The 26,829-nt window shown below is 40.9% G+C and overlaps 1 protein-coding gene across 1 annotated transcript in view; it reads right to left on the bottom strand.

The window, feature by feature from the left end:
* LOC108768292 (protein gooseberry-neuro) overlaps positions 1–19,647 on the bottom strand; it is a 28,935-nt gene extending 9,288 nt beyond the window's left edge. The window contains exons 1-3 of the mRNA XM_018518675.1: positions 19,503–19,647; positions 15,917–16,230; positions 10,737–10,848 (exon numbers count right to left, since the gene is read on the bottom strand). Of these exons, the coding sequence (XP_018374177.1) occupies positions 10,737–10,848; positions 15,917–16,230; positions 19,503–19,548 (472 nt within the window). The 5' untranslated portion in view covers positions 19,549–19,647. The remainder of the gene's footprint in view (positions 1–10,736; positions 10,849–15,916; positions 16,231–19,502) is intronic.
* Positions 19,648–26,829: the final 7,182 nt, after the last annotated feature.

Raw genomic sequence — 26,829 nt, 5'->3', positions numbered from 1 at the left:
GTTCGATTATGAGGAGAAAGTAAAATTACTAAACAATACTAAGATTAGAAATAAGACCTCTATATGACTACATATTACATCACAATTAATTGTAAGACAAGAGCCTATAAAATTAGATGTTGGAACAATACATGTATATTGAACAAATTATTTCAGATATATGACTGCGCGCCGATTACTTTCGGACTTGCAACGTAATCAAACTGAAATAATAATATTCCTCGCAAATGAAATTAGATGTTTGATTTTGATGCACTTTGCCACTAGAGAGAGAGAGAGAAGCATTTTGAAACCTATAAAATTACTAAAATCTAGGAAGAGGAAATCTGTATCAGTCTGACTGATACTTCTATATTTAAGCATTTCGGCAAATCTCCCGCTCTCATTTAAACGGCAATCGCTTGTCGAGCACCTACCCAGCGAAGATATCAGTGCGACTAATTATCAATTATCATTATTGGCTCGTTCGGGGTCGGCTTCTTTTCCCGCGGCATCAGCGAGACGGGGGTGGCACGGCACAGAGCGTGGCCAGGTGTGTTCCTCGCGCCGTGGGGACGTTCGAGAGGCAGGTCGGCGGTGTTCGGCGAGTCAGCATTCCTTCGCGCGGCCTCTGACATCGGCGGTCCTCTCAGAGGGCTCTACCCATCTCCCTTCGATCCTCGAGATCCCCGTCCGGTTTTCCTCGTCCTACTCTCACCGGCCGGAAGAAAGGAGAAAAAAAGGTAGCTGCTCGAGAGCGCGAGCGGGAGGCAGAAAGATTGAGTATTATGCGCGCGTGTGTGTATATGCGCGCGATCATTTAGGTGCCCATATGTCGGACTTGTAATGAGAGAACGAATGCGCTCTCCGTCGGGACAGGGAGGCGGGCACTCGATGAAACGCTTTATAGATTATCGCCTCGGCCCACGCCATTGTTTTATCGCGCACGCAGTCGTCCTGTTAGCGCGTCGGCGCCTGGAAATGTCAATTATGCCGGGTGTGTAATTAAGTTTGTAAGAGTCCGTGTCCAAGTCCCGCTTCGTGCTCACCACCCGAGCTTGACCTATCCGAAGGAACGTCGACCGCCCTCGCGTCGTCTCTCTCTCTCTCTTCTCGCGTCGCTTCCTGAGAGCTCCTTTACATGAGAATCTGACGCCATTAAATTTTGTGAGTTTATGAATTATTCTCTTCGTGCCCGAGGCAAAGATGATTTTTTATTTTTATTCATTTCGTTGTCGTTTCTTATTCAGCGATGATGTAAGACCCGACGGGAGCCGACGCTGTCGACAAACGTTATGCATCGGCGGGTGAGTTACTATAGCTTCACTTTCAGGTGATCCTGTCGATGAGCGCGCGGGCGCCTCGGGGCCATCGTTGGTTGGCTTCGTTGATAGGCACAATCAATATCGGCCTCACGAGGTTGAAAAGCGGCCGATCGGGCCGTGAATAGATCGCGTGAAAAGACGCGTGTAATCAATTACGGGGAGAGGGGGGCGGTCCCGCGGTGTCGAGAGCAAATATCTCATTCGTAGCAACGTCATCCAGAAATGTGCCGGTCAGCATCCCCGCTGCGTGTGCGTTGCGCTCGTACACGCGCGTCCTGTCGCCTCGTCGATCGCACGTACATCCTGTATGCCGTGCCGTCGTGTACGCGAAGTCATTTTGTGCGATTAACACGTTGATCGCGAAGCGAGATTACCGTAAATACAGCGAAATGACTCACGCCGTTATTGTTAACGGCGAAGGTTCGCGATAAGGCGTTTTGCTCTTCGAACGTCGCGCATTGTTAGACGGTAAAGCCCCGCTAAATGCAAACTAACATTATATCAATATTGTAATTTTCCATTCAACGATATATAAATGTAATATAACACATAGAGTGAATGTAACGTTTCAAAGAAGCTACGCAGTTCCTTATCGTTATCTTCATCGAGGTGAGAAATTGCCTGAATTACTTGGCATTTAACGATGTTAGATAATCCGTAAACCACGTAACTTCATTGAAGAAATATGGGAAGCCTCAAAAGTATATGTTATATTACATTTATACGGTTATAGTGTTACATAACACATGTTATAGATAACAGTTATACTGCTGAGTAGGAAATTATAGCGTAATGTTACGGTTAAGGAAGTCACGCGGTTTGCGGATTATTTCCGTGTCTTGATACGTCGTTAAATGCCAAAGCAAAGTTGCTTCTTATCCTACAAAGTAAACTGCAATGTTTACGAAATGTTGGTCTTTAACGATTATCTTTAACGATTATCAAGACACGGGGATAACTCGTAAGTAAATCGCGACCCATTGAAACTTCTGTTAGTTTAGTTTCAATGAAACATCCGTCAGAAAGTAATGGAGATTCAAGCCATTCCAGAGCGTGGTGCTAGCATGCTAAGTTTGTTTTTTTAAATCGCAATCGATGATGCATAAATGATTTTTCTCCTGCCGGTGCACAACGTTCGAGGTAGAAGGGATCTGAAATCGAGTATCTAGTGGGACATTTACACCAAGACATTCAAAGATATAATACACACATTTGGTGGGCTTGACATTCTTCTAAAACGGGGTGGAGTCTGCGCGAGGATCGCGGCAACGGTTACTCGAGCTATAAGCAGCATCCGTTGTCGCATGTAGATCGCTGCTTTCCTGCGCCTCCCTTTTGCTTTCCGCGTGTCGAATCGGCCGCTGAATGGTGGAAAAGGTGCCGCACCTCCGTAGGTTATAAATCTAGCCCCGGCACCACCTTCCCACTCCCGTCGCTCATGGGGGTCCCGGGGATGCGTGTGTGAGGTCCCCCTAAATGGTAACAAATGTCCTCAAAACGCCAACAATGAGCCTGCGAAGCGGTTGACATCCGTGAGTCACGGTCTGTCTTCCTGTCAACGCCCGTGTATACGCGCCGTGAGCGTGTGAGCGCGTAAGGGAAGAAGAGGGATGAGAACCGGTAGTCCGGTACGAGCTCGATCTCTCGATGACAGTTTTTCGTTGGTATAACGACGAGCCGCTACAATTAGGCCGCGTTGGGTACTCTCCGAGACACGATCTCTTCGTCGGCGTCGTTGGTGGTCCGTGTAAGGGCAGTTGTGATGACGGTGCAGAGTTTTCTTTTATTTGCCAGAGTCCCGTTCCTTTCTCCACAAACAATCGCCTCTCGATTATGACTCTGAGAATTATTATGTATTCGTCCCCCGCCCCCCTCCACAAGTCCGGAATAAAGAATTCATAGAAGATGTCCTGTGCATCGATCCGGCGATCACGACTGAGGTCTCGACATTTTTTTTTTATTAGCTGCATTTTAATGGGGATCAGCGCGCTTGTGAGTAGCATTTCTCTACGTTCATAACACAGGCCTCAAGTGAACGTTGACAGCGTCGTGGTCAGTTTCGACCTATCCATTGACCTGACCACTAAAATTATGAGGTGGTTAGCTATGCCTTTCGGGATGAAACGAGCTACCACGCTCATTATTTCGAAACCGCATTGCTGGTGGTCTTTTTAAAAAAAATACAAAAGCGCCGACTTTTTTTTTGTTTCGATATCGTAGATTTGTGGTAACGCTGCTGAGTAAATTCTTGGAAAATATGTGACAATATTCTTTAGTTTCCTCGTTGTTGAATTGTCGTCTTTGAAGATTTGTAAAATATCACGATAAAGGATTTTGCTTTGTTCCTTGAAAACATTTGCTATACAATTTTTTATTTAAGATTGTTTAGAAAATAAAGATTTGGCTACAAAAAAGTTTAAGAACAATTTATTTGAGCAATTTCCTCTGTGAAACTTTCAACTGGTCTCTCGAAATACGTAGTATACAATGATTTCCATGTTTAGTGAGACGATCATATTTGGATCATCTCACTGCGCTTTTTATTATTATATATTTGAAGAGAGCGTAATCGAAAAGCCGAAACATAATTTTAATCGATTAGAATATAATGATTTTTATTATGTAATATACTCTATTTTTCTCAACATAAAATTTGTAATTTAGACTCTTACATGCCCTTGTAATTTCTTATATCTTATCTTACTTCATAATTATTCTGAAAATTGAGGCACCTGTCGTACCTCAGACCAATTTAAAACCATTTACTTTCGTAAAAACTCTACCACCTGAGTGTCTAGGTAGTCCATGATGACTTTTTTCAATGCAACGTCACTTGCAAAGCGTTGTCCACTAAGAAACTGCTTCAAGTAGGGGAATAAATGACAGTATATGCTAAGTCAGGGTTGTAAGACGGATATTCAAAACCATTTCAACGAAACTCATCAAACAGCTCCTTTGTCTTCCTGACAGAAGGCATTGTCATGGAGAAGACAGATTCCTTACAGTCCTATCATTTGTTCTCCTATTTGAAGCAGTTTCTTAGTGGACAACGCTTTGCGATGCTGTACTGAAGGAAGCCGTCATAAGGCTTGTTCTTTTGTTGCTGCACTAAAACTTTTTTATTTTACTTTCGCTAGACTTCAAATATATGTCTATCTCATTTGAAGTACGAGTGAACAATAGTTCAACTACAAAGAACAGATCTATAGGTTCAACGCTCAGGCGGCAGAATTCTATGAGGCGGGAGTGTCAGATCTTTTAAACTGGTCTCGAGATACAAGTATTTCAATGTTGCAAATAATTATGCAAAAAAAATAGGTTTCGAAATATGCTAAAATTTTTATTTCTTTAAATAAATTAAAAAAATTTTGTTATAGCCAAATGTTCTTTATTTTCTGAACGATCCTTGTAATCTTAATGTTAGAGGAGATTGTGATATTTAGGGACATGTTGTACTTTAGGACTCACTAATTATTTTTTTAGCAATAATAATTTATTTTGTTAGTTGCTCACAATCAGTTATACTACTTTTCGTTAAAAAATAATATATCCCAAAATACAACATGTTCCTAGACACCACAATCTCTCCTCTTATCGCGTAATCGTAAAATTTTATTCTGTTATCTTTGTGATAAATGGTTTCACACATTAAAAATATTTTCCTGCGAATTGTGAACGTACGCCGCAAGAATACGTTCGCAAAAACATCCGAGTACAAAGTGCCTTTATAGAACGATCGATTGATCGTCCTCGAGCGATGTTGCCGTATAATTAGCATTTTTCCGTAACATGCGCGCGAGCCTCGACTCTTAAAGTGCGCCCGATTAAATCGCGGCTTAATGAAAGAGAAGACTACGACGAGTTGCGGGTCGTGATGGCTGGAAACCAAGGGTGAGGTGGCTCAGAAAAAACGACGGAGGCGATGCAGGAAATTAAAGCGACAATGTAGTCGTTAAGTTTGCATCTACGCACTTCATACCTCGTTACAGTCGCATCTTAAGTGATTAAGAGAAGCTGATAACTAAACTTCTTCGACACTTTTCTCTTTGCAGAAGTTCGAGACATAAAGTCACTTGTAAGAAAATAATTAATAAGTATAAAAATAGTGCAAAGAAATAATGCAATTGCTTTGTGTAAAAACATATTTTTTAAAGAAAAATAAATTTAGAGATTTACACTCTCATATACATATAAAATCAAATTCAAACGTTAATTGAAGAGCTGCATGGATTTGACGCAGTTAATGCGTAATTCTACAATATAAAATTATCTTTAATTAAAAAATTTATACAATAGTTGATGATAATATAGTAATTATAACGAAGCTTTGCTTTGACCATTCTTAGCGATGGAAAGAATTTTGTTGAAGTATTTAAGAATTTAGTTAGGAACAGATCTGAAAATAATTTTGTTGGACCATCAAAGCAATTACATAGCAATCTTAAACATAATGAATATAATGATGCATAAAGTTTTGACATTCTAGTAATCGGTTTGAGTGCTACATAATTATTTTGATGGTCCGACAAAATTATTTTCAGATTTGTAGCTATATTTTTAGATACTTCTGTATAATTATCCTTTACATATAGCAAGAGAAAATTGAAAAGAGCTTATTTCATATTTTTTAAATTGTAAATCAAAATTATGTAACACCCGGATTCTGTCGCCCGCAGATTTCCTCGAAAAAAGATGTCGCGATAAGTCGGGTACAAAATGTAAGAATAAGTAATTAGCAATCAATCCGAGAGGATTATCCCGCATAAACCTCGGACTCCTTCTTAATTCAATCCGAGAGAGGATAAAGCCGCGTCTGTAAAGACACACGTCGTACGATACGGGTATGTACATCGCTCTCGGAGGATTATACGCTCGCGTGACAAGGATCGCGTCCACGGATCCTGCGGCCTGCGGCCCGATTCGTGCGGCGCATTAGATACACGCTTTGATATCAGCCTCGACGTCTGGCCCTCTGCTTCGTTTCTCGCGTCCTTGCGTCCTTTTTCTCTCGCCCGTGTAATCGCTCACCGACTCCTTTCGCATTCCTCATCGCGTCGATGTGTCGACTCTCGAATCGCGATGTTTCGCGACTCCTCGGAGATAAGGATTACAAACCGTGGAGCGACAAAGTATCACGCCCGATATACGACGTTGATAAAGCAAGGAAGTCGTGAATAAATTAGAGGGGATATGTAGTTAATCTCTCGTTTCTCCGTAAAAATCTTCTTTTTACAGACACCGATATAATAACGCAGGTAATTAAAGCGCTCCTCCTCGATAAAATAAAATAATGGAATTTCAACTCTATATCAAAGGACATACAAATGTTTTTTTCAATAATTCAACTCTTTTATATGCTATTGTACGAGGGCAATAAATTAATTTTTTGCTCACCAAGATGATCAATTCTATGCCGACATGGTAAAGCGAAGTAACACTAATATAACATGCAAATCACCGTTTTTAGCATACTAAGGACACCTCATCTCGATATTATCGCGGCTTCGAGAGATCTTATTGACTCTTCGCGCGCCGCTTGATAATAGCACGCTGAAGCAACTCGCGACGGCCGAACAATGTGAACGTGTCGAGCCGTAGCGATGTAATCTGCAAATTTGATTGCGAATCATGCGAGAGCGAGTCGGCAGCGCGTAAGAAAAGGGATCCTGGCGCGGTGCGCCGAGGTGTGCTTAAACATTAAAAACAGTATCCCGTGAGCGTCGGCGGCGCATTTCCGATGAGAGCGATCGTCGATCGTCGATACAATCAATAAAGCTGATTGTGAATCACTTAGCGGCGTTGTTCATCGTGCGGATATTCTGCCGGTTCGATCTTGCGTTTGAGATCCAAGAAAGAAAGAAAAGAAAGAGAGAGGGAGAGAGAGAGGGGGGGGGGGGGGGGGGGGGAGGAGAGAGGGATGACGTGAGAGAGGGATCAGGACGCAACATATATATACATATTATACACGTGTGTGTAGCGCGAGGGGGGCAGAGAGGAGGGATGGTGCAGGGGGCAGGACCCATTAGGCTAATCCCTCGTCGGCGGCCGAGGCCAAAGGAACGGAATAAGAAGGAATAAGAAAGCCACAGGCTACGTGTCATTCCTGCTTGCCTGCCGACACCTATACCCTGACCGACACCTCCGCCATACTACGAGTATATCCGTCCAGAGGTGCTCCCTATCACGATTGCCCCCTTGCTCCCTATTCCGTAGCCAAACTCACCCGTAAGTTATTCAACTGCACGGCAGCGCCGAGCGCGATACCATAATTCACCCTTATCTGGAAAATAAGGTAAATTGAAAGACTCGAGTTAAGCCAGAAACATATAGAAACACGTAAGGGAGTAAGACGTAAGCAGTAAGCAAATTGGCCAATCACAATAGAGATTGTACGGCAATAAACTTACGCTCTCTACTGTGATTGACTGATTTGCTTACTGCTTACGTTTGACTGTCTTATGATTTTGTATGCCATGGACTTTAGCTTTTCGTCAAAGTATAATTAATTAGTTACGATAATTTATGTCATGAAATAAAAGTGGAGCAGCTTGATTAACATATGTGCTGCATTTTCGTTAAACTAGGATTAATATGGAACGATTTTGCTGAAGTATTTAAAAATTTAGCTAGGTGCAAATCTGAAAATAATTTTGTTAGACTATCAGAATTATTATGTAGAATGTTCAAATATAGTGAGTAACATTGCAAATAGTTTTGACATTCTAGCAACCAGATTGAGCATCCCACATAAATTGTGTTCTAAAATTCATAACGTTAAAAATAGTTTACGTTACGTGCATAAATTTCGACACTAGTAGTAAATTTTGAAACATAGCTATAATTATTTAGATAGCCTAATCTCTAATAAAATTATGTTTAAATATGTATTTAATTAAAATTTTTTAGATACTTCATCAAAACCCTTTTTTTAAATGTAAGATAATATTTCGACAATTCGTTAGCAATTATTGCATATAAAATTTCCAATTGTTTTATTCCTGCTAAATCTATTGCAAACTCTTTTTAATTAGTGAATTTCCGTGGAAAGTATCCGCTTTATAATAGTACTTACGATATTTTAATAGACTTAAATACTTCTCGTTTTATATTGATGACAGGAAGTCGTAAAGCCGCGTTTGTTTCGGGGTTTATTTATTTTTACAGCGTGTGAAAGACGGACGCCTCTTTTATCTCGAAATTCGCACAGGTGAATTGCAGCGCGGATAAAGTGCATCGCCGGCGCTTTAATTCGGCCGATCGGCGTTAATCAATTATACTGACCGCGAAAGCGGTTAATGATGAATAAACGGCGGCGTGAATGAGATCGAATGCGTACCCGCTCGTTAAATAATTATTCATTTTTGCACCAGTCCGGAGCGGCAAGGACGAGGGCAAGCAGGCGAGCGAACAAGATTTCTATCGTTGTAATTTTGAGAAAAAATTATGAAGCGCGTGCGGCAGTTGCATATCACGAGTGCATAATTATCCATGCCGAAAATGATACGCATCTGTAATTGACGGTTTCCTCGGTTTGCTCGGCGCGCGGTTAGCGTTTCCTCAAAGGCGCCTTCTTATTGACGAAATTCGCGCCCTGGTTTAAGACGTTTAATTATTATTTTTCGAAATTCATCGAGTGCTTCTGATTATTTATAGCCGCGCCGATATTTTTACAACCGTCCATCACTATATACGCTTCAGTCTCGACTTCAATGTCACGTCCGAGATGCAAATGTCATGTTAAAAGATTACTGGAGCGAAATATTACGTGAAACGATACGCGGGCACTCCGCAAGACCAATTTGCTCGACTAAATTGATTAAAGAATCGTCGCGGGAACGGCAAGGGAGCCGCGGATGAGAACCGCTGTCGACGTGTGGCAGGCGGCCCGTTTGATCTCCGCGGGACCCTCGCGGAGCCCCTGGGCCTTGAGGCCCACTCTTGCCTCTTGGCTCTCGACTCTTTCCTCACATTCTCGACGGTCCGCGATCGAAGGATCTTTTCTCGACCCCGGCAGCATCCTCGCCGGCTTGACTTCTTAAGACTTTGGGACACCTGTACCGCTAATTCCACCGTGTCTACCTGTATCAATCACGAAAACAGATTCCCGCCTCGCGTTTGGAACATTTAGGCTGATCGTGCGCGTCCGCGGCTTAGGAATCGGGATATTCCATCTAAACTTCTCTGGATCGAGAAGGCTCAATAGCAAGGTATTTAGAAATTACGTGATCTAATGAGTTTATTTGTAATTTGTAGCATTCATAAAGAAATAATCATCGTCTTTAAAATTTGATTACTGTCGTCATTGAATTTTAAAGATGTAATACTTTAGATAATAATTAATTCTCCATAACTCGTGCAACATAAATTGGTAGATGTAGAATAAAATAAACTTCTCAATAACCTACCAACTTTTTTCATCATCAAACTAAATGGTAAAAAATACGTCTATCACGTAAATCATTATTTCATGAATTATTTTACATTAGAAATATACATTTGCTTCTTTTTACAAACTATAAATTAACTGATAAAATTATTTTTACATTCTATATCTCTTAAAGAATAACGAAATGCATCGAAAGATTCTCCATAATCGCGATTATCAGATCCGCTTAAGATTCGTCAAAGAGTTGGAAAAATTGCACGATTCTTTGCGTATTCAGAAGCGTTGCGGAAAGTCACCTCTTCGAAAGGTTCTTTCAAACTATCACGTGGAGTGAACCACATCACGGAAATCTCGGAAGGAGGAAGACGGTAAGAGACGGGACGAGAGACGCGGGATAATATCTCGCGTCCGGTAAGATATTGACACTTCTGTAATCCGTTTGTCGGACGTGTGGGCAACCTGGCTAATCCTGCTGACGCCCACCGGAGATTAAATCCCGCCGGTTCGCCAGCTCGTTCGGACTAACTTGGTCCCTAACAGCGAGGGCGAGCGGAGGCGCTTAAGGCCCCGATATATATACGCTCGCGTACGTCAAACTGGGTCCACAGGGACCGGCGGAGGTTAAAAGCTCTTGATGCCCCTCAAGACGATGGATCGTGCGTCTCTCCATTCTTTCTTTCTTTTTTTTATCTTATCTTCCTCCTGCGTTCCATATTTCTCATACGATATTACGCCGGCACAGCCTTTGCTATTGGGCTTGCTGCGCAGACTTCTTTCTCGCTGCTGACAGCCTAAAAGGGTAATTAACCCTTCGACTGTCCGATGGGAACTTTACGCAGCTTTCGTGCTGTTACGTGCTCGTTTTGCTTTTCGCGAGCGGCGAGCGGATAGTGATCGAGCGAAGAGATACTCGGATTGGAAGAGAATTGACGTCGATTTATCGTCCGGAATTTATTGGAAAATTGTATAGATCATAATGTTCACGTAGAATTTTTTTAATGAAACTTAGTAAAGAGAGAATACAAAACGGAGGAGCTCAGACTTACCGCCACGTAATATGCCATTGATAGTGTAATCCTTCTTTCCGTCATCTCCTGGTCGTCCACCCCGAAGAAGTCTGCTAATCGAACTGACGCTTGGTGGATCCGAGAAACCTTCCTGCGTGCAAACCAAACTGCTTACTAAAATGACAGGTCAAACGTAATTCAATTTAATAATAATAATGATAATAGTAACTTTATTGATGTGCAATGCTAGAGAAGAAAATATGCAGCAGAACGCAAAATAAGAAGAGAAATGCACAATCAAAAGGTTCCACACAACACACTATAAGAAGAGACGTCATTAAAACGTATAAGACATCCTCTGAACATCTTTAGGATATTCCTTAAAAATATGCGCTGTATAGGATAAAGTAATCAGCAAAAACGCTGCCTAAGAACCTAAATTTAAAAACTCTAGTGTAAAATGTATAAAATTAAAACTAAAATTAGATTAAAAGTTATTTATCATATGAGTAATTCATATCTTGCCTGTTAAAGTCATCACTTGTAATTTACAGTCTTAATGCGACTCAAAAATCCCATCTTAATCGCTTTCTAGAAACAGAATTAGAAATCGAATCGAACGATTCGAATATTCCACGATTGGAATTATTTAGTTGGTGGAATTTTTCGCAAAGATTCCCATCCTAATCATACAGAATATATCATTTTCGAAAGATAAATTGCGATACTATCATTATGATAATGATAAGACAGTTCTATTCCCTTCGTCTTTTGTTTTCGCATTAATTCAGGTAATTTCCGCGTAAAAACGTTCCGCGATTTCCCGGGTAAAGATTGCTAGGCTTACGCAAAGCTTCGCACATTTCCGTCTCGATCCAGCGTTCACCATTCCAGCTAGAGATCGGCGGATTGATCGATCGTATAGAGTTACGTGGCACCGTCGACCCGCGTGTGGCATTTGCAACTGCATGCTACTGCACTACAATTTGGTGCGATTATTTTCGTGTCGGCATACATATTTGCACCGCACCGAGAGAGACTCAGCATTATTACATATTGTGTCCCGGTACCGTTACACGCATGTGCATCATGGCAGAATACGGCCCGCGGGATCCAGATTGTTCGGCGACGAAACGCATAGGTAATTGTGGAAAACGAAAGCGACCTTTTCATGGGGAAGCAACGTTTCGTTGTATCATTGACATAGGTAGGATGCGATCATAACAATGATCCAGAGATTCTCCGACAAGTCGGTCTCGTTTGAGGAAACATATAAATCCATCGCCGTAAACTTTACGTGAAATAAATAAAATTAATTTGATGAAGTGAAAAATAAAATTGATTTAACGCGCGTTTAATGTAATCATTTGATTTTATTTGCGATGAGTAGGCTCTCTTAAAATTATCTCGTGGCATTTATTTTGAGCGAGAGATTTGTCTCGAATGACTTACTGTGATTGCGGTTTAATTATACGTGCGACGTGAGATAAATGAATCATAAAATGTAAGTAGGACTACTGCTTATAGATTTAGGATTGCTATTTAAATTACTTGCAACGAGGCATTTGTCGTCTTCAGCATTCTGAAGCTTGATGAATCGCGATCGTTAGTTTTTAATTATCTCATCTTAGAATACGGAGAAGAATTCGTGATTCAGCAAACAATTAGTTGCAAATTCCGTTATTTCCGTTTGTGTGAGAAACAGAATAACCCTCTCTTCTTCAATTGCAGTAGTTTTGGCGTTGCACTTGCAGTGTACTTACGAGTGACCGTTACGAGAAACAAAAGACCCATAACATCACAAACGGGAACTCTGACGAGCCATCATCTTCGTCATAATAATTGTAGTTTCAACGATTCCAATGCGCGCTTGCTGATGGATGTCTGCAAAGTGAGCTATCCATAAGATAGCCACTCCGTGCCACACAGAAGTATAATAACGATCAAGTACAAAGTATCCAATGTCGGTAGTACAATCCAAGCCTTTCATATAAGTACTTTTGTCTCGTAAAAAGTATACTTTTGAAAGGCATTTAGAAAAATTATATCAAAATGATACGTAAACTTAACCCTTATCGTACCAATATGGGTAACTAGTGACCGAGCGATTCCTGTTCGTGCAAGTTTCTTTGAGTCTTTCGGTAATTATAAATTATACTACATTTTATTATTTTCCAAAATAAAGAGTCAATATTTATTCTAGAAAGTTGAAAGTATATTGGTGAATTTTTAGAGATTTTTTAAATTATTTTCGAGAGATGAAAAAAACGAAGAGATTCTAGTGACCCTTGATGATATGAATGAGGCACTAAATTGTACAGGGTACGGTAAGGGTTAATTTATATATACGAGGTGGCCACATAAAATATTGTACTATTTTGTTTATATCATATAATACGTTAATTTTTAATTAAATTGTTATAAAATCGATTACTAAAGCCTGAAAATTGAAAATGATAAATGGTGTGACATTTCATGGGTCATCTTTATCTTATTAAGCAAACAGGAAAATTGCATTCGCGATTTATTGCAATTAACAATGTTTCAAATGTCGATTTAATCCTCTATATAAAAAATAAGTTCATATATAACTTCAGTATCACGATCAAGATCAAGATTATTCAGATCAAGTCCATTTAACTGAGATTGCATGAGATATTGGATGCAGTGCAGCTCATAAGCTCGTATAGTGTTTCAAAGATTTCTTCATATCTCGTGATTCCATATCGGGTATCAAGAAAACTTCGTCGCCACACCTACCCAGCATCGACAGCATGGTCCCGCTGCGGAGCCGCGAAAATCTCCGCACGTACGCACGCGCCGATACCGATCGGCGTTATCGGCGGCGCGATCGAGAGACGGCGGCGGCGATCGATCAGTGCGTGCCGAACGGGCGATTCGCTAAAGAGAACGAGATAAATAAAGAAAGCGCGTGGTAAGATCGAGTGAGCATTATCCCGCGAGCCAAGGTGAAAGAACTGCCTTTTGCCTTTGCCGAAGATTTAAAAGCGAGAAGAGCGGGTGGAAGAATGAAGGAGAGCGGCGATTCGAGAGAGCGGAAGAAAGAGAAAGAGACAAGAGGGGAAAAAGGGAGGAGGAAAAAAAAAGGAAAAGGGGGTCGTCGGTGTCGATCGCTATCTGCCGATCTCAGAAACAATAACGATCCTTCTGCCAGTGGTGGCTGAGGCGTCGGGTCCCGGGCGATGACAGGAAAGAGAGAGAGATAAACGTAGACCCGGCAAGGCAGCTGGACTACAGGAGCGACGAGGAGAGAGAGGCGCCCTGCGGGCCTCGGGGCCCCAGGAACGCCTCCTTCCAACATTAAATGCCGTATTAATGCCGGCCACGACCGGCCTGCCTCCACGACTGCAGCGGCGTACGTGTTCTCGAAACCGTTTCTCGTTCCTCCTCTACGACGGCTCTCTTGTCGTCCTCTCGTCGTCTCGCCCTTCGTAGTCCGCCCGTTCATATCTGCTCTTCTTCTTCGAACGGTGTTTTTCGGCGACCATTCTCTCCCTCTCCCCCTCCCTCCCCCCCCCTCTCTCTCTCTTGATCGTTCGCTTTTCCTCACTCCCAAGAGCTCTCTTTTCTTGCTCTTTCGCCCTCACATATCTCTTTAATTTCTCTCTCCTGTCTCCTTTTATATTCTCATCGTTCCTTTCTCTCTCTTTTTCTCTCGTTCTCTTTCACAGACACTCTCTCACTCTCTCTCACATTATTATATTCTCATTTTGCTCATGCTTTGCTTTCTTTCGCGTCCTCGCTTTCACTCTCATTCTCTTTCTGACTGGCTCTTCCACAATCTCTCTCGCTCTCTCTCTCTCTCTCTCGCGTGTATTTTTGCACGCACGTCTCCCGCAGATTGATACATTTTCTCCTTATTGTCGCTCTTGCGGTCGATGCACATGATACTTCTTTCGAGCGAGATTTATCTCTCTATCGTGTAGATCGCCCTCGGCAAGGGAGGCGTTTCGGCATCGATGGGAGGGACAAAATATCCCGTCCTATCGGAATTTCGCACGGTTTCGGTTTGAGAACCGCCGTCGATCTTATCGCGGAGACACGTAAAGATATTCGGGGCCTCCCCGAGATCCGATACCTGACTTTTGTTGCTCCGAGAGAGGAGTGCTACCGCGCCGGACGATCGACACGATCGCAAATAAAAGCAGGACGAGCCCGGGGGTGAATCAGGATTCACGCCGCTCGGCCAACGAAACCGCCGGATTAAATAATCAATTTAATTTCCTAATAATAGTTCTTGGTAACATCATCTTTTGCTTTCATCTTTGCGTGATATTAAATATATTTTTGCTAAAAAAAAATTGTAGGAAAATTAATTTAGATTAAAGACAGCAGGAAAAGCAATAATTCTCCCTTATACGTATATAATATAATTTTTGCTGATGAGGAATTCCTTCAGTGTTTTTTTTATTTTTTATATTTATATTCTGCTTACACATTCCGTAATTTACTAACGCCTACGTCGATAGCAACTCATAATTAAATATGTCCTCAAACTCAGCGTTGACGTCGCGTACGTAATTAATCTTTTCTCTCTTCACGGTAATATCTTCCTCGTGCATCATACGAACGAAGCGTTTCTTTTCTTTTTCTCTTTTCTTTTTTTTTTCTATCGGAAAATCGTCGAACGATACATCGGGATTGAACGGTGCAACGCGGAAGAGATTATTCACGGAAAAGCACATTTGCATACTCGAAAATCCAGACGCGGAGGTGTTACGCCAATGAGGCGTGGGTGTAGACGGCGGTCAGTAAAGTATTAAAGGACACGCGAGTCGCCTCGGGCTGCTCACGTACCCCGCCGCTCTCGCCTCGTGCACAAGATTAAAAAGCCCCATTGAGCATGATCCCCGAGAGAGATAGAGACACGAGTAAGCGCGCAGAAAACGTCCACCACGTTCGATCGAAGGGGTCGAACGATGGCTCGCGGGGTTCTCGCGGATGGAAAAATGTCCGCGTGACCGGAATAATGAAGCAGCAGCTTGAAATCGCTATTTTGCCTTTCGTATTCATACAATCGTAGCTTCGTGTATTTCTTCTTTTTTCTTTCTTTTTAATATACAGCACCTCTCTTCTTGATTTATTTAAGATTCTATTTTTCCGGAGGGCTTTTGTAACGGCGATCTTACTAGGACTATTCTCTTCCGGAGTTATTTAAGAGAATAATTTATAGAATGCGCGTGAATTCTTCCACTCACCCTCAGAAGTTTATCTCTAATCTCCCAAGAAAATATTCCCGGATTGTCCCTCTTCAACTCTTCGATCCTAGTCTCGACTTCCGGCGTGGCTACTCGCGGTTTACTACCGCCAATCACACCCGGGCGAATGGACCCAGTTTCCTGATATCGATTCAAGATCTTCGAGACGCAACCGTGTGAAACTCGAAGCTGTCTAGAGATCACACAAGGACGGACTCCCGCGGCGGCCATTTCTACGATTCTTAGGCGGATGTGATTAGGAAGAGGTCGCCCGTTAATGAAGACTCCACCTAGTTGATTCATCCGTCCTTGTCCTGCAAGAAGAAACCGAAATATTAATCAAATCTATTGTTAAAACAGCAAATAATTATTAATTACAAAATAAGTACCGCTAGACATTTCTTAGGTAGAATTAATTGAAAATGCATCGCAATCTTAAATTTTTAAGTGTCTACATATTTTTACAAATTACTTTTTACTTCTCGAAATTGATTTGCTCGAGGCAGCATTTTGAGAAGAGAGGTAAAGGAAATTTTTAAAACGTACGAATCGGTCAAAATATTAATAATAAATAAGTGGATGTGTTTATTTTCTTTGGCAAAAATTACAAAGACGCTCGGCGAATAACGATACCTGGTTCTCATTGGAAAAACGAGCGACAAAGGTAACAAACGGCGGAAAAATGTGGTCTCGTGTGCGGCCTCGTGACCGCGCGATTGCGGTGATTGAGCTTGAAATTAGCGGCGGAATCGGACCGGGGCGCAAACATGAAATCAGATAACAGGAGCGGCGTGCACTCTTGTACGGCTGAGGATACCAAAAACACGGCTAACAGCCGTAAAATTGAAGAAGTTATGCGCGCGAGGAGGCGTGCACCGGGCCGTTTCCAGCACTAACGAGTATAAAGCCGGATCGTTAGTCGAATTAGCCACCCTACCGTACGTGACATTAGCTCCCGTATCATCAGGCCATCCCGGGTAAACGCGCGCGCGATGCCGCACGCGTAATTACTATGTTTACGCATTACGGACGCTCCGTGTACACAGAGCGGAGAGACGGGTAATTATAATAATTGTCTGAACGCGCGCGCGTCTGAAACGACGGAATCTCATTGTCGATGGAATCCGCTCGTCGTAATCCTCGGATCGGTCGTGGCTTTCTTTCGAGGGATTCTCAACTAACCTTCGGCCGATATTAAAGATAATCGTCGTCTTTGTCACACCGACCTGGACGGCCTGCTTGCGTCGGGATGCCTTTTGAAACGTCTCCTGCTGTGCGCTTTGTCACAAAAGTCACGTTCATTGTAACTGACTTTTGCGAATGCTATTTTAATAGACCTTATGAATATAACATGCTCTAGGCTATTAATGAAAAAAATTCAATGATTACTGCATCCTCAATGATCTTTGTATGGAAATTACAATTAATGTTCTTGTAATAAGATTTATAGATTTCAACAGTTATTTTATTATTTGTTACATTGTTACAATATTAAAATAATTTTTTCAAATCAAGCGGATGATATTTTCTTCTATTTATCAAATAATAATCGATTCTTGGATTCAGACTCGTTTCTAACAATGTAGATTAATTTTAATCTCGGTTTAATTTACTTTTTATTTTAGTCTAACTCTTGGAACTAGAAGAAGATAAAAAGTAAGTTAAACCGAGATTATAATTAATCTACATTGATAGAGGATATCAAATAAAAGCACAATGACCACGACGATATGTGCATTATCTATCATTTTTAACGATCGCTAATTACCTACTTAGCGAATACGATATATCGTTTCTACAATTTGCAGTTAGTGTTACCGCGATGCGTTTCACACAATGCGCCTAAGGGAAAATTATGTCACGCCTAATAAATATCCATGTCCAATACGGGGCATGATAATATCAAATGTAGATTTGTCTTATTCAATTTCGAAGCGCGAGCTCGTATTAAAGATGAATATCAATTAAATGGCGGCGAAGGGGAATGTTTAATGTACGGCCAGGCGCGGCGCGAACGCGCGTTACCATTTAATTTACGACGGGATCGCTCGCTTTGGACAGGATTGATTTATCAAAATCACACGGCGGTGCAATCGATCGAATGTGTGTTAATGGTGATCGTGACTGAATTTAATTATCGTCTTAATAACCGTGCGCGAACGTGACGATTAAGCGGCTGCATTGTTATCGACGTGGCGTTGCGTAAATTATTTAATCGCAGTAATGAAATTTTCAAATGCGACGATTAACGTCAGTGTAATTCGACGCAAATGCACCCTTTTACGCACGCCGTTATATTATCGTACGAACGCCGTAAGAGACGCACGCGGCCAGATAAGATCTGGGAATCGCAATTAAGAAATGCAAATCGCGAAACTATTCCCATTAAAATATTTATGCATTATAATCATTGGGAATTGTATTTGAACAGCACGATTATAACTTGCCACAGTGCCTAATTAATTTATTTTGAAAAATTAATAATTTATGCAGCAGCTCTTTGACTGTCTAAAGATCGCGAGTATTCGATAAAGGATGATAGAAAAGATCCATGGCTTAACTGGTGACGTCGAAATTAGACCGGTAGCGTGAGAAATTACGGAAAATTCTAAAGAACGAGACTCGAGGATCCTGCTCTACCGATTTATTTAAAACAAATTAAATCGATATTTATTTAAAACTAATTAAATCGATATATGTGGGCAGTTTAAAAAATCAGTGACTTTTTAAAAGGAGACTGTGTTATATATAATAACAAAAATTTTGATTTTTAAAAAGTTAAAAGTTACTAACTTATAAAACTTCCCACATGCAGCAATAAGTCTGTTCGTGTTGCTTGTATTTTTTGCACTCACCATGTTTGTTTCCTTTCATTCCAACATTCGAATATATGTTTATGTCCTTTTAAGCAAAAAATTTTGGGAATTTCAAGCAACGCGAACAGATTTAATTATCAAAGATCTCCTCAAAAGAAAAAATAAAATCACGAATGAGACTTGAGATAAAAGTTATCGTGCATAAGTTTCGAAGAGAAGCAACATGTGTCAGAGAGAAAACAACAACCCAGTGAGAAATGACAATGAAATCGATGTCGAATCGACGTTGATTCGACGTCGATTTGATAATTTCGACATCGATTCAATGTCGATTCTATTATCAATTCTCACTGGGAAGCAAACATCTCAGGTAGCATGGAACATAATTCCAGCAACGTGATGTACCTAGGATAATACACAACGATAATAAAATAATTAAAAATTGAATCTGTAACGATTACAAAAGTCAGTTTAAGATAATAATTTACACCACGAGTTTAGTCCGAATAGTTTGTTATTTTAAAATGATACGATAACATATATTTAACTTTTCGAGAATTTCCTTGTTAGAAAATCTCAGAAAAAGAGACTTCAAGATAAATTCCTATTATTTCTCTAGATACTATATTATCCCATTTTTTGAAAAAAAGCTTTTATAGAAATGTGAAAGAATATCAAGAATTTTTCTACATGCCTGTCATCGTTCATCATTCTGCTACTTAATATTTATTCACTTCGATGATTCGCGCAATTTTGATGCAAAAACTAACCTTGAAACATATATCCGCCAAACGTGGGTCTCCCGCCGATGTCCATGCCGGTAGTTCTCGTTGCGTTATCCGAGTAACACAACTATTGTCACATACACTATCAAGAGAAACTTCACTCCCGTCACTCTCGAGCCAGAAAGCTCTCGTCCTTTGCACTCGCCACTCGCTCCAAAAGGAAAAGACTGTTTGTCGAGCATCCAAATCCAGAGGGAGGAACGGTCGCTTTGGTCCGAAGTTCCACGTCCCAAGTATAGACACAAATGGTCGAGAAGAATTTCGTAAGAGAGAAAGAGAAGGGAAAAGAGAAAAACAGAACTGGAGGGCGCTCTACTCCTTCCGGACGGAAGGAACAAATAAAACACGGCTGTCTGTTGTATCCGAGTACAGGGGATGAAAATGATATTTACGCGAAGTTGCCCACGGTTGCCCTCGAACACGGGGGAGGGCGACGTCGCGATCAAGCACGTTCCTGAGCCGGGAAACAAGAAAACGAATCGGTAAAGTACACGCTGCTTTCGTTACGAGGGGTACTGCGGCAATAACGTGTCAGCTGTGGGGTACCGTGTGTCCCGTGTGTCTCTCCCTCGAAAGAGAGAGCACCGAGGGGGGCTCATGTCCGGACGTTGGAGCAGAGGGTAGAAGGGGGCTCCGCTGTTCTCTCTCGCTGGGACTCATGATACCAGAGGGGTCCCACTACTGGCTACGCCCTACCACGTGGTTGGCAAACGAATGCCGCACAATGGGCGGCTCTGCCCACGGGGCCGCCCACGGAACGTGTCGTCGCGGAGGATTGCATCTCGCGTGTATCACAGCTACTGATATGTGTATGGTACCGGCGATACCGGGGACGATAGCGCGGCAAGCGAAGTGATTGCCGGTTGTTAAGTGAATTTCGGGTGGGACGCGTCGTTTACGAATTTGCGAATTTAAATCTTAAGAATCTTCGACCCAGGGAAATTATTTATCATCTATTAGAGATAATATGCTCTTTGTGTGCAATAAAAAGAACGAATCCCAAATTCTTAATTCCATTTTCATTCGTGTTCTCTCAATTTTTTCGTTTTTCTGTTGTTTCTTCTTTAATTAGTTATACATTTTAAGTTACTAACTTTTAAGTTATCGCATAAGTTAGTCATAAATATTAACAATCGTTTTTCAAGATTTTTTTCTAACCCATCGATTTGGGGATGTTCGGTCTCAAGGTACTTCATCTCGAAAGTTCCGGCTTCGATGACGTTTGCCCAAAGTAGAAAGATATTTATAACCGTCACTGGGGATAAAATAATAATGAACGCATAATGGACCTGGTAGAAATTTTTCTAAAGAACTCGTTCCATAAATGTATCTGTATACCTGCTTGTAAATCTGTCTTTGGTACAGTAGCAAAATCCTGGCAAGTCAAAGCTGTAAAAACCCCTGGGGGTCCCATGGGATTCACCGGTCTACAATCTAGGATTTCCTTGTGGAGGACCCTCGAAAATTCTTCTCGTTGCAACGAAGACAGATGAAGGAAACCCGCCGTAGGTGGCTGCAAATATTATGCATTTCATTTCATCGGCCCAAGGTTCAGTCAAGATTTACAGCTGATCGGCGAAACGCAACTTTAGAAAAAATCTTCTGAATGGACTCTGGCGGACTAGAAGTCAATTTATACGAGTATATGATCGACGTTGCGATTAGAGCTATACAGAAGAATAGTTTGAAGGTATATAATCACATAATGTGACATTCATATACTGATTAGACCGTAAAAACGATGGTCTACTTATATCAGAAATTATGCGTCTGTTATTGATTGCAAATTCTGCAAATTTGCAATTAAAGCTTTTTAATGTAAACTTAACCAAGTGTATTCTAAATTGTTACTATAATAAATTCGCAAAACAATGTTCATGATATTCAGAATTTACAAAAGCAGCTCAAATAATAAAATTAACATTTAATTACTCAAGAGTTAAGAGCTATAAATTAAATTCGTTATAAATATTCGTTATAGTAAATTGAAGAAATATACGGTGGGTGCTAAAAGTTTCCGACCAACATATAATTTTATGATCATTTTTGCGTGTTAATCTATTTTTGTTTACATTATAAAATTATTGCTGTAATAATGATATCCTACTAAAATATATTGAGTACTTATATACAATCTTTATTTGTAAAGATACTTGATCCAGGCAATACAATACTAAGATTATTATCCGGAAAATTTTTTGGCAGTTGCTGTATCAATTCTCGTTAAGCAAAGATTGCAGGAGAATACACCTAATTGCGTTTCCAAATAATCGTAGAAAATCGACAAAAAATTTCTTCCGTCAATTCCTAACACATTTTGTCTTATATATATGTCCTTTGGGTTTAAAATTGTAAGCAATATTAAGAAATGATTATACTTGAAGCGTTACAAATTATTATTGCTATATCCTGCTGACAGATACGTTCTATCTACCTCGATTATTGAGACATTTCTAACAAGCTCGTCGATAACTTTTCGAGCCGATTATATCAGTGCAATTTCACGACAAGGAGCTAAGAAATATTGCCTCTTCGCTTGTGCTTTAATCAACCGTTTCTTCTTTACCTTACCGTCAACACCAAGTTTGACAAATCCGATTGGATATGTGCTACCGATGGCAATTGGGAGAAAAAAATCTTTTTGACAATTAGTCAACGGAACGGGGCGTGACATCGCGAAGAAAGAAGTGTTGCGAATTCGAATTCGTTCCGTGCGTTTTCCGGGCGAAGGTAGACAAAGGCTCAGTTCGATAGTTCCGTGTGACAGTATTTTTCGTAGATTGTCTAGGAGTTGGTAAAAGTCGCTCGAACTATGGTCAAGTATCGCTGGTAGACTAGGTATCACCCTATTGACCCTCGTAGAAAAAAATTTCGGCTCGATTGGTCCCTCGCGACAAGGTCGCACAAACGTTGAAGAGGATCATGCGGGGAACGATGTCAGGTAGCACGCTGTAATGCGGAAGAAATTGATTAGCCGATTTTCGAAGTCTCACGAGGCTCTCGGAAGCCGGACTCGCTCTTTGTCGAAGACCGGACGGTTTTGTCGCGATCGGCGTCTCGCCTGAAATCGAATTTTGCTGCCGTAAACGTTGTTCGTTTTTAACCCTCTTTCTTCGTCCTCGATTCGACAAGGGCTGATCGGCACGATGACCTCGATACGTTTCGATTTTACAGGTAAACGCCAAAATGTTTAAATTCTTCGCAAAAAATCCCGCAAAATCTACGAATAAATCTACAGAAAACAAATTTTTAGTCTGTCTTCTTCCTCAACATCTTCATAAAAATCTTCAAGATTAATTTTTTCAAGGTTGAAAAAATTACTTTTAATAAAAAGTTATAACTCGTTATCGTTATAATTTGGTATCCGTCATAAAAAGCAATTCGTTATTACTCAAAAAGTATCAAATAAATTATAATTCGATTATACTTTTTTACTAAACTTTGATGAGTGACATCCAGTTGTCAAAGTTACTAATTTTGATCAACAGGAGATTTATCCTTTCCTTTTACCTCGCTTATACACATTCCGTATACATTATATTGAAAGTTTACAAAATAATGACAAATCATAACTATTAGGTTTGTAACTATTATATTTATTACCTCAAAAATGTAACTGCATTCTCGAACAGTTATTAATAAAAATATAACGTCGTTATTAGTTACTAAAAAAATAATTGTAATTGTAACAGTGTTACAAGTAAAGCCTTATTTCCCAATTTTGAATTGTTTTACACTTTGGAATCAGCAACTACGAAAAATTTGAAATACTAAATTTAATAAAAGTCTTAGAGGTATTATTTTGTGCAGAGCGTTTCAACGTCACCATTGTTGAAAATCATTTATTCAGACAAGTCCACGTTTCTCATACATACGATCAACCAAGAGTCGATATTACAACAGATGTTGCGTGTTAAAACTTATCTTCTACACACTGTAATTCGTTTCTACGCGCGAGGAGAAAGCGCGAGTTACCGCACGGATAAGAAACGGTTGTGTAGGCATAACCACTCAAATCGATCGCGGAGTTAGACTACTTGGTGGAGTTAAACCGTGAAATAAAACGATTCCGCTTCCGCCGGCGATTAGACATCGATTAGACTCCTCGCGAGAAACACCTGTGCGACCGCGTAATCACGGAACGCACACAAGCCAAGGCATATATCGCGTGCTCCAGAGACGCGGCCGGAGCGGCCGAAGGAAAGACCCGGGCATTTAAGGCTCCGACCGAAATAACGAAGAAAAAAAAAGAAGAAAAGAAAAAAATGAACGAGAGACGAAAGAAAGAGAAAAGAAGAGAAGACAGGAAGATGAAGAGGAAGCGGCTAGCGGGAGAGGAAAGAGGTCGGAGCATTTAGGAGTTCCTCGCGGCGGCGTTCCCGCTGCAGTTCTCGATTTCCGAAGGCAGCGCCCACTAAACGGCTGCATTAAAAATTCTAATGAAGAAAGGGACCAAGGGGCGGGGGGGAGGGGGCATATCTCAGCTTTCTCACCTAGTTTAACATAACAACGGGTCCGGCGTAGAAAAGTCCGAAGAAATTCGTCCGTCGCGCTCACGCGTGTCCCTCCCGTATACGTACACGTTCGCCGCGTGTACGCACGTACATACACGTGTGCGTACATCGAGATGCGTGCGCCCCGTTTTTGTGTATTGGTAATCGGTGCGGGCCGCGCCGCGGGCGTCTTTGACAACGAGACTGATGTCGGCGTATCACTCATCAAGATTTATCGGGACTTAGACTAATTGCCGCTTTTAATAGAAATTCGTGCGCGCCTGGATCAACGGGACGCTGTCGGGGTGAGTGGGACCGGGGTAAAGAGGGACTGCGAGCCCCATCAAAGGGACGTCCCGAAATTGTTTTGCGTTCTACGTTCGAATTCGAGTGGGTGGACGATGAGAAGGGCGACGATCGATGACCTTCGGGCCATTTCTTTCTGGTAATTGAATTGGAATCTTATTAGACGCCTGAAGTATCTATGAGAGATGTTGGCGCGGACGTAAGAGAAAGAAATGAACATTCATTTCTTGAATGAGATTCGACGCAGCATTGGATTCATACGAAAAGTTATAAAATACACTCGGAGGAAAACTTAGTGGTAGTAACTTAAAGATGATGTATAATCATTAGTCATCTTAAGTTTAAAAATAGACTTCACCCTCTAAAGGTTAATTCTACATATAAAACTTGTATAGTTTTACACGTACAATTAGCTTTTAAAGAGCGGAGGTCTATTTTTAAACTCTTATAGAAAGCTTTTTCTTAAGTAAGGTTTATTATAATTATAAATTATAATATAGGTATATTATATACCTATTGTATTCTCTCTCTTATTGTATTCTTATTCTTATTCTTATTCTTATTCTTCTTTTCTTATTCTTCTTTTCTTATTCTTATTGTATTCTCTCTCTCTGCCTCAATAGGTGTGACACTATCTCAATGCATATTAGTGGCTTTTCTGTAAAAATTAATGTTTATAGTTGAATAAATGATTTTTAGTTACAATAACTATAAAACAATTTATTCAACTATATATGTTGTACATTAATTCTGTATATATAAAACTTGTATAGTTATCATTTTTACAGTTGCTACCATTATGTCTTTTTCTCTGAGTGTATAGCATGAAGAGATTTAAATATAATGTGATAGAGTATTGTACTATCGGTTTGAGAAAGTATTTAAGCAACAGGATTTCTTTTAAGAAAATTTTGTTTTATTATAAGCTCGATTTTTATATATTTGATTTTATAAATTTATCTTATTTTTATCTTCAATTTTAAACAATCTTTATAATGTGAAAAGAGCTGATTTTTTGAAGGATACAATTAAATAAATTTTAAGTGACACTTCGCGGGCGGAAGAAAAACGTATTAGTTATGTATAGTATGGCGTCTAACATCGGAGAAAGTGCGAGTTTGGTGTCTCCCTCCCGTGGAGTTACCAGCTGAATAAAACGTTCACGAAAAACTGTGGTTTCAGCCCGGGTCCCGGTGTCTTTCTTTAACCACCTCGTTAGACTACCAAATGCCTCAAATATCTTCCTGATCATCTTATTGAACGGATGAATGCGTCCTTTGCATAACTTTAGAACTGGGCCATTGCCGTCAGACGACCACCCGGCATTTAACGGCGCGGAAAAAAAGAGACGCTTTTTTAAATGCCTTCCGCGAGCGCGGCCAGAATTCATACAGAATCCACTGTTTGCTGTGGTTGACGCATTCTCCACGATGACGGGGTAACTTATTGGAGATGCGGTTCTCCATCGCACAGTTCTCCAAAGGCGCACATTCACGAGCTTCGATATGCTCGATAGTGTTTGATACAGAAATTATTCACTGAACCACCAAAGTTATTTGAAAGATGATAGTTACCTTAGACGTGATACTTGAAAAATGTGCTAATGATTATCTCTCGAAATAATCATTTAAAGAGTATAATCTCAAAATTACTTATAATTTTTTATAGAATTTATTTAAAATTTTCAAAATATATAGATTAATACAGAAAATTTTAATTATCAAATAAATATTATTAGAGTTAAATTAATTACTTATTCGCTACACTCGATTAATGGTAATATTGCTGATTCATCAACAGGTTGAATCAAGCTATTTACGAGGACAAAATCATTAGTGTCAACATAGCGGCATAATAATAAATAAATTCACAGACACATTTACCATAACGCTTTAATTAGCCGGGGTCTAGTCGGGATTCCTTTAGTGACTTCAGATGACGATGAGCGTCTCGGAAACGCGGTTTTTTCTACAGAAACTGCTGCACAGTGTAATGCGCGACGTCACATAATTTACGTAAAATTTGGCGATAAGTTCTCGCCGCAGAGGTGGCCGGATTCGAGGCGCGGCACCTTTGAGGGAATTAGTCTTATTGGGCACAAAATTGGAACAGAGGGAACCCCTGACCTCGCCTCGCATAGGATACACGGTCCATGCGGCCGTATGGGGGCCCATAAGGCTCACGGCTCGTGGGGCCAGCCGAGAGAGGTCCGTTCGCGTATAACGAGCTGAATTATGTTCATACGGGCGTGCTCGCTGCCCTGACATTTTTGAGATGCATAGTTCGCAAGCACCCACGAATGGGCCCACCACACACGTAGGACGCTTCTTTCGCCTCTCGTCTACGCCTCCCCCTTTCTCTCGCCTCTTTTTTCTTCCCTTTGACCTTTCGACGTGCGCAAAGAACACCCACAATATTGGTCGCGGCGAGACGCATGATCGATAGATCCCTCGACTCTGAGACCATCTGCGAGAATTCTCTCTCTTTCGTGAGAGAGCATTGACGCGGAGTTT

Source organism: Trachymyrmex cornetzi, unplaced genomic scaffold (assembly GCF_001594075.2).
Source record: "Trachymyrmex cornetzi isolate Tcor2-1 unplaced genomic scaffold, Tcor1.1 scaffold78, whole genome shotgun sequence".
NCBI lineage: Eukaryota > Metazoa > Arthropoda > Insecta > Hymenoptera > Formicidae > Trachymyrmex > Trachymyrmex cornetzi.
This window is presented reverse-complemented; position numbering and strand designations above follow the sequence as displayed.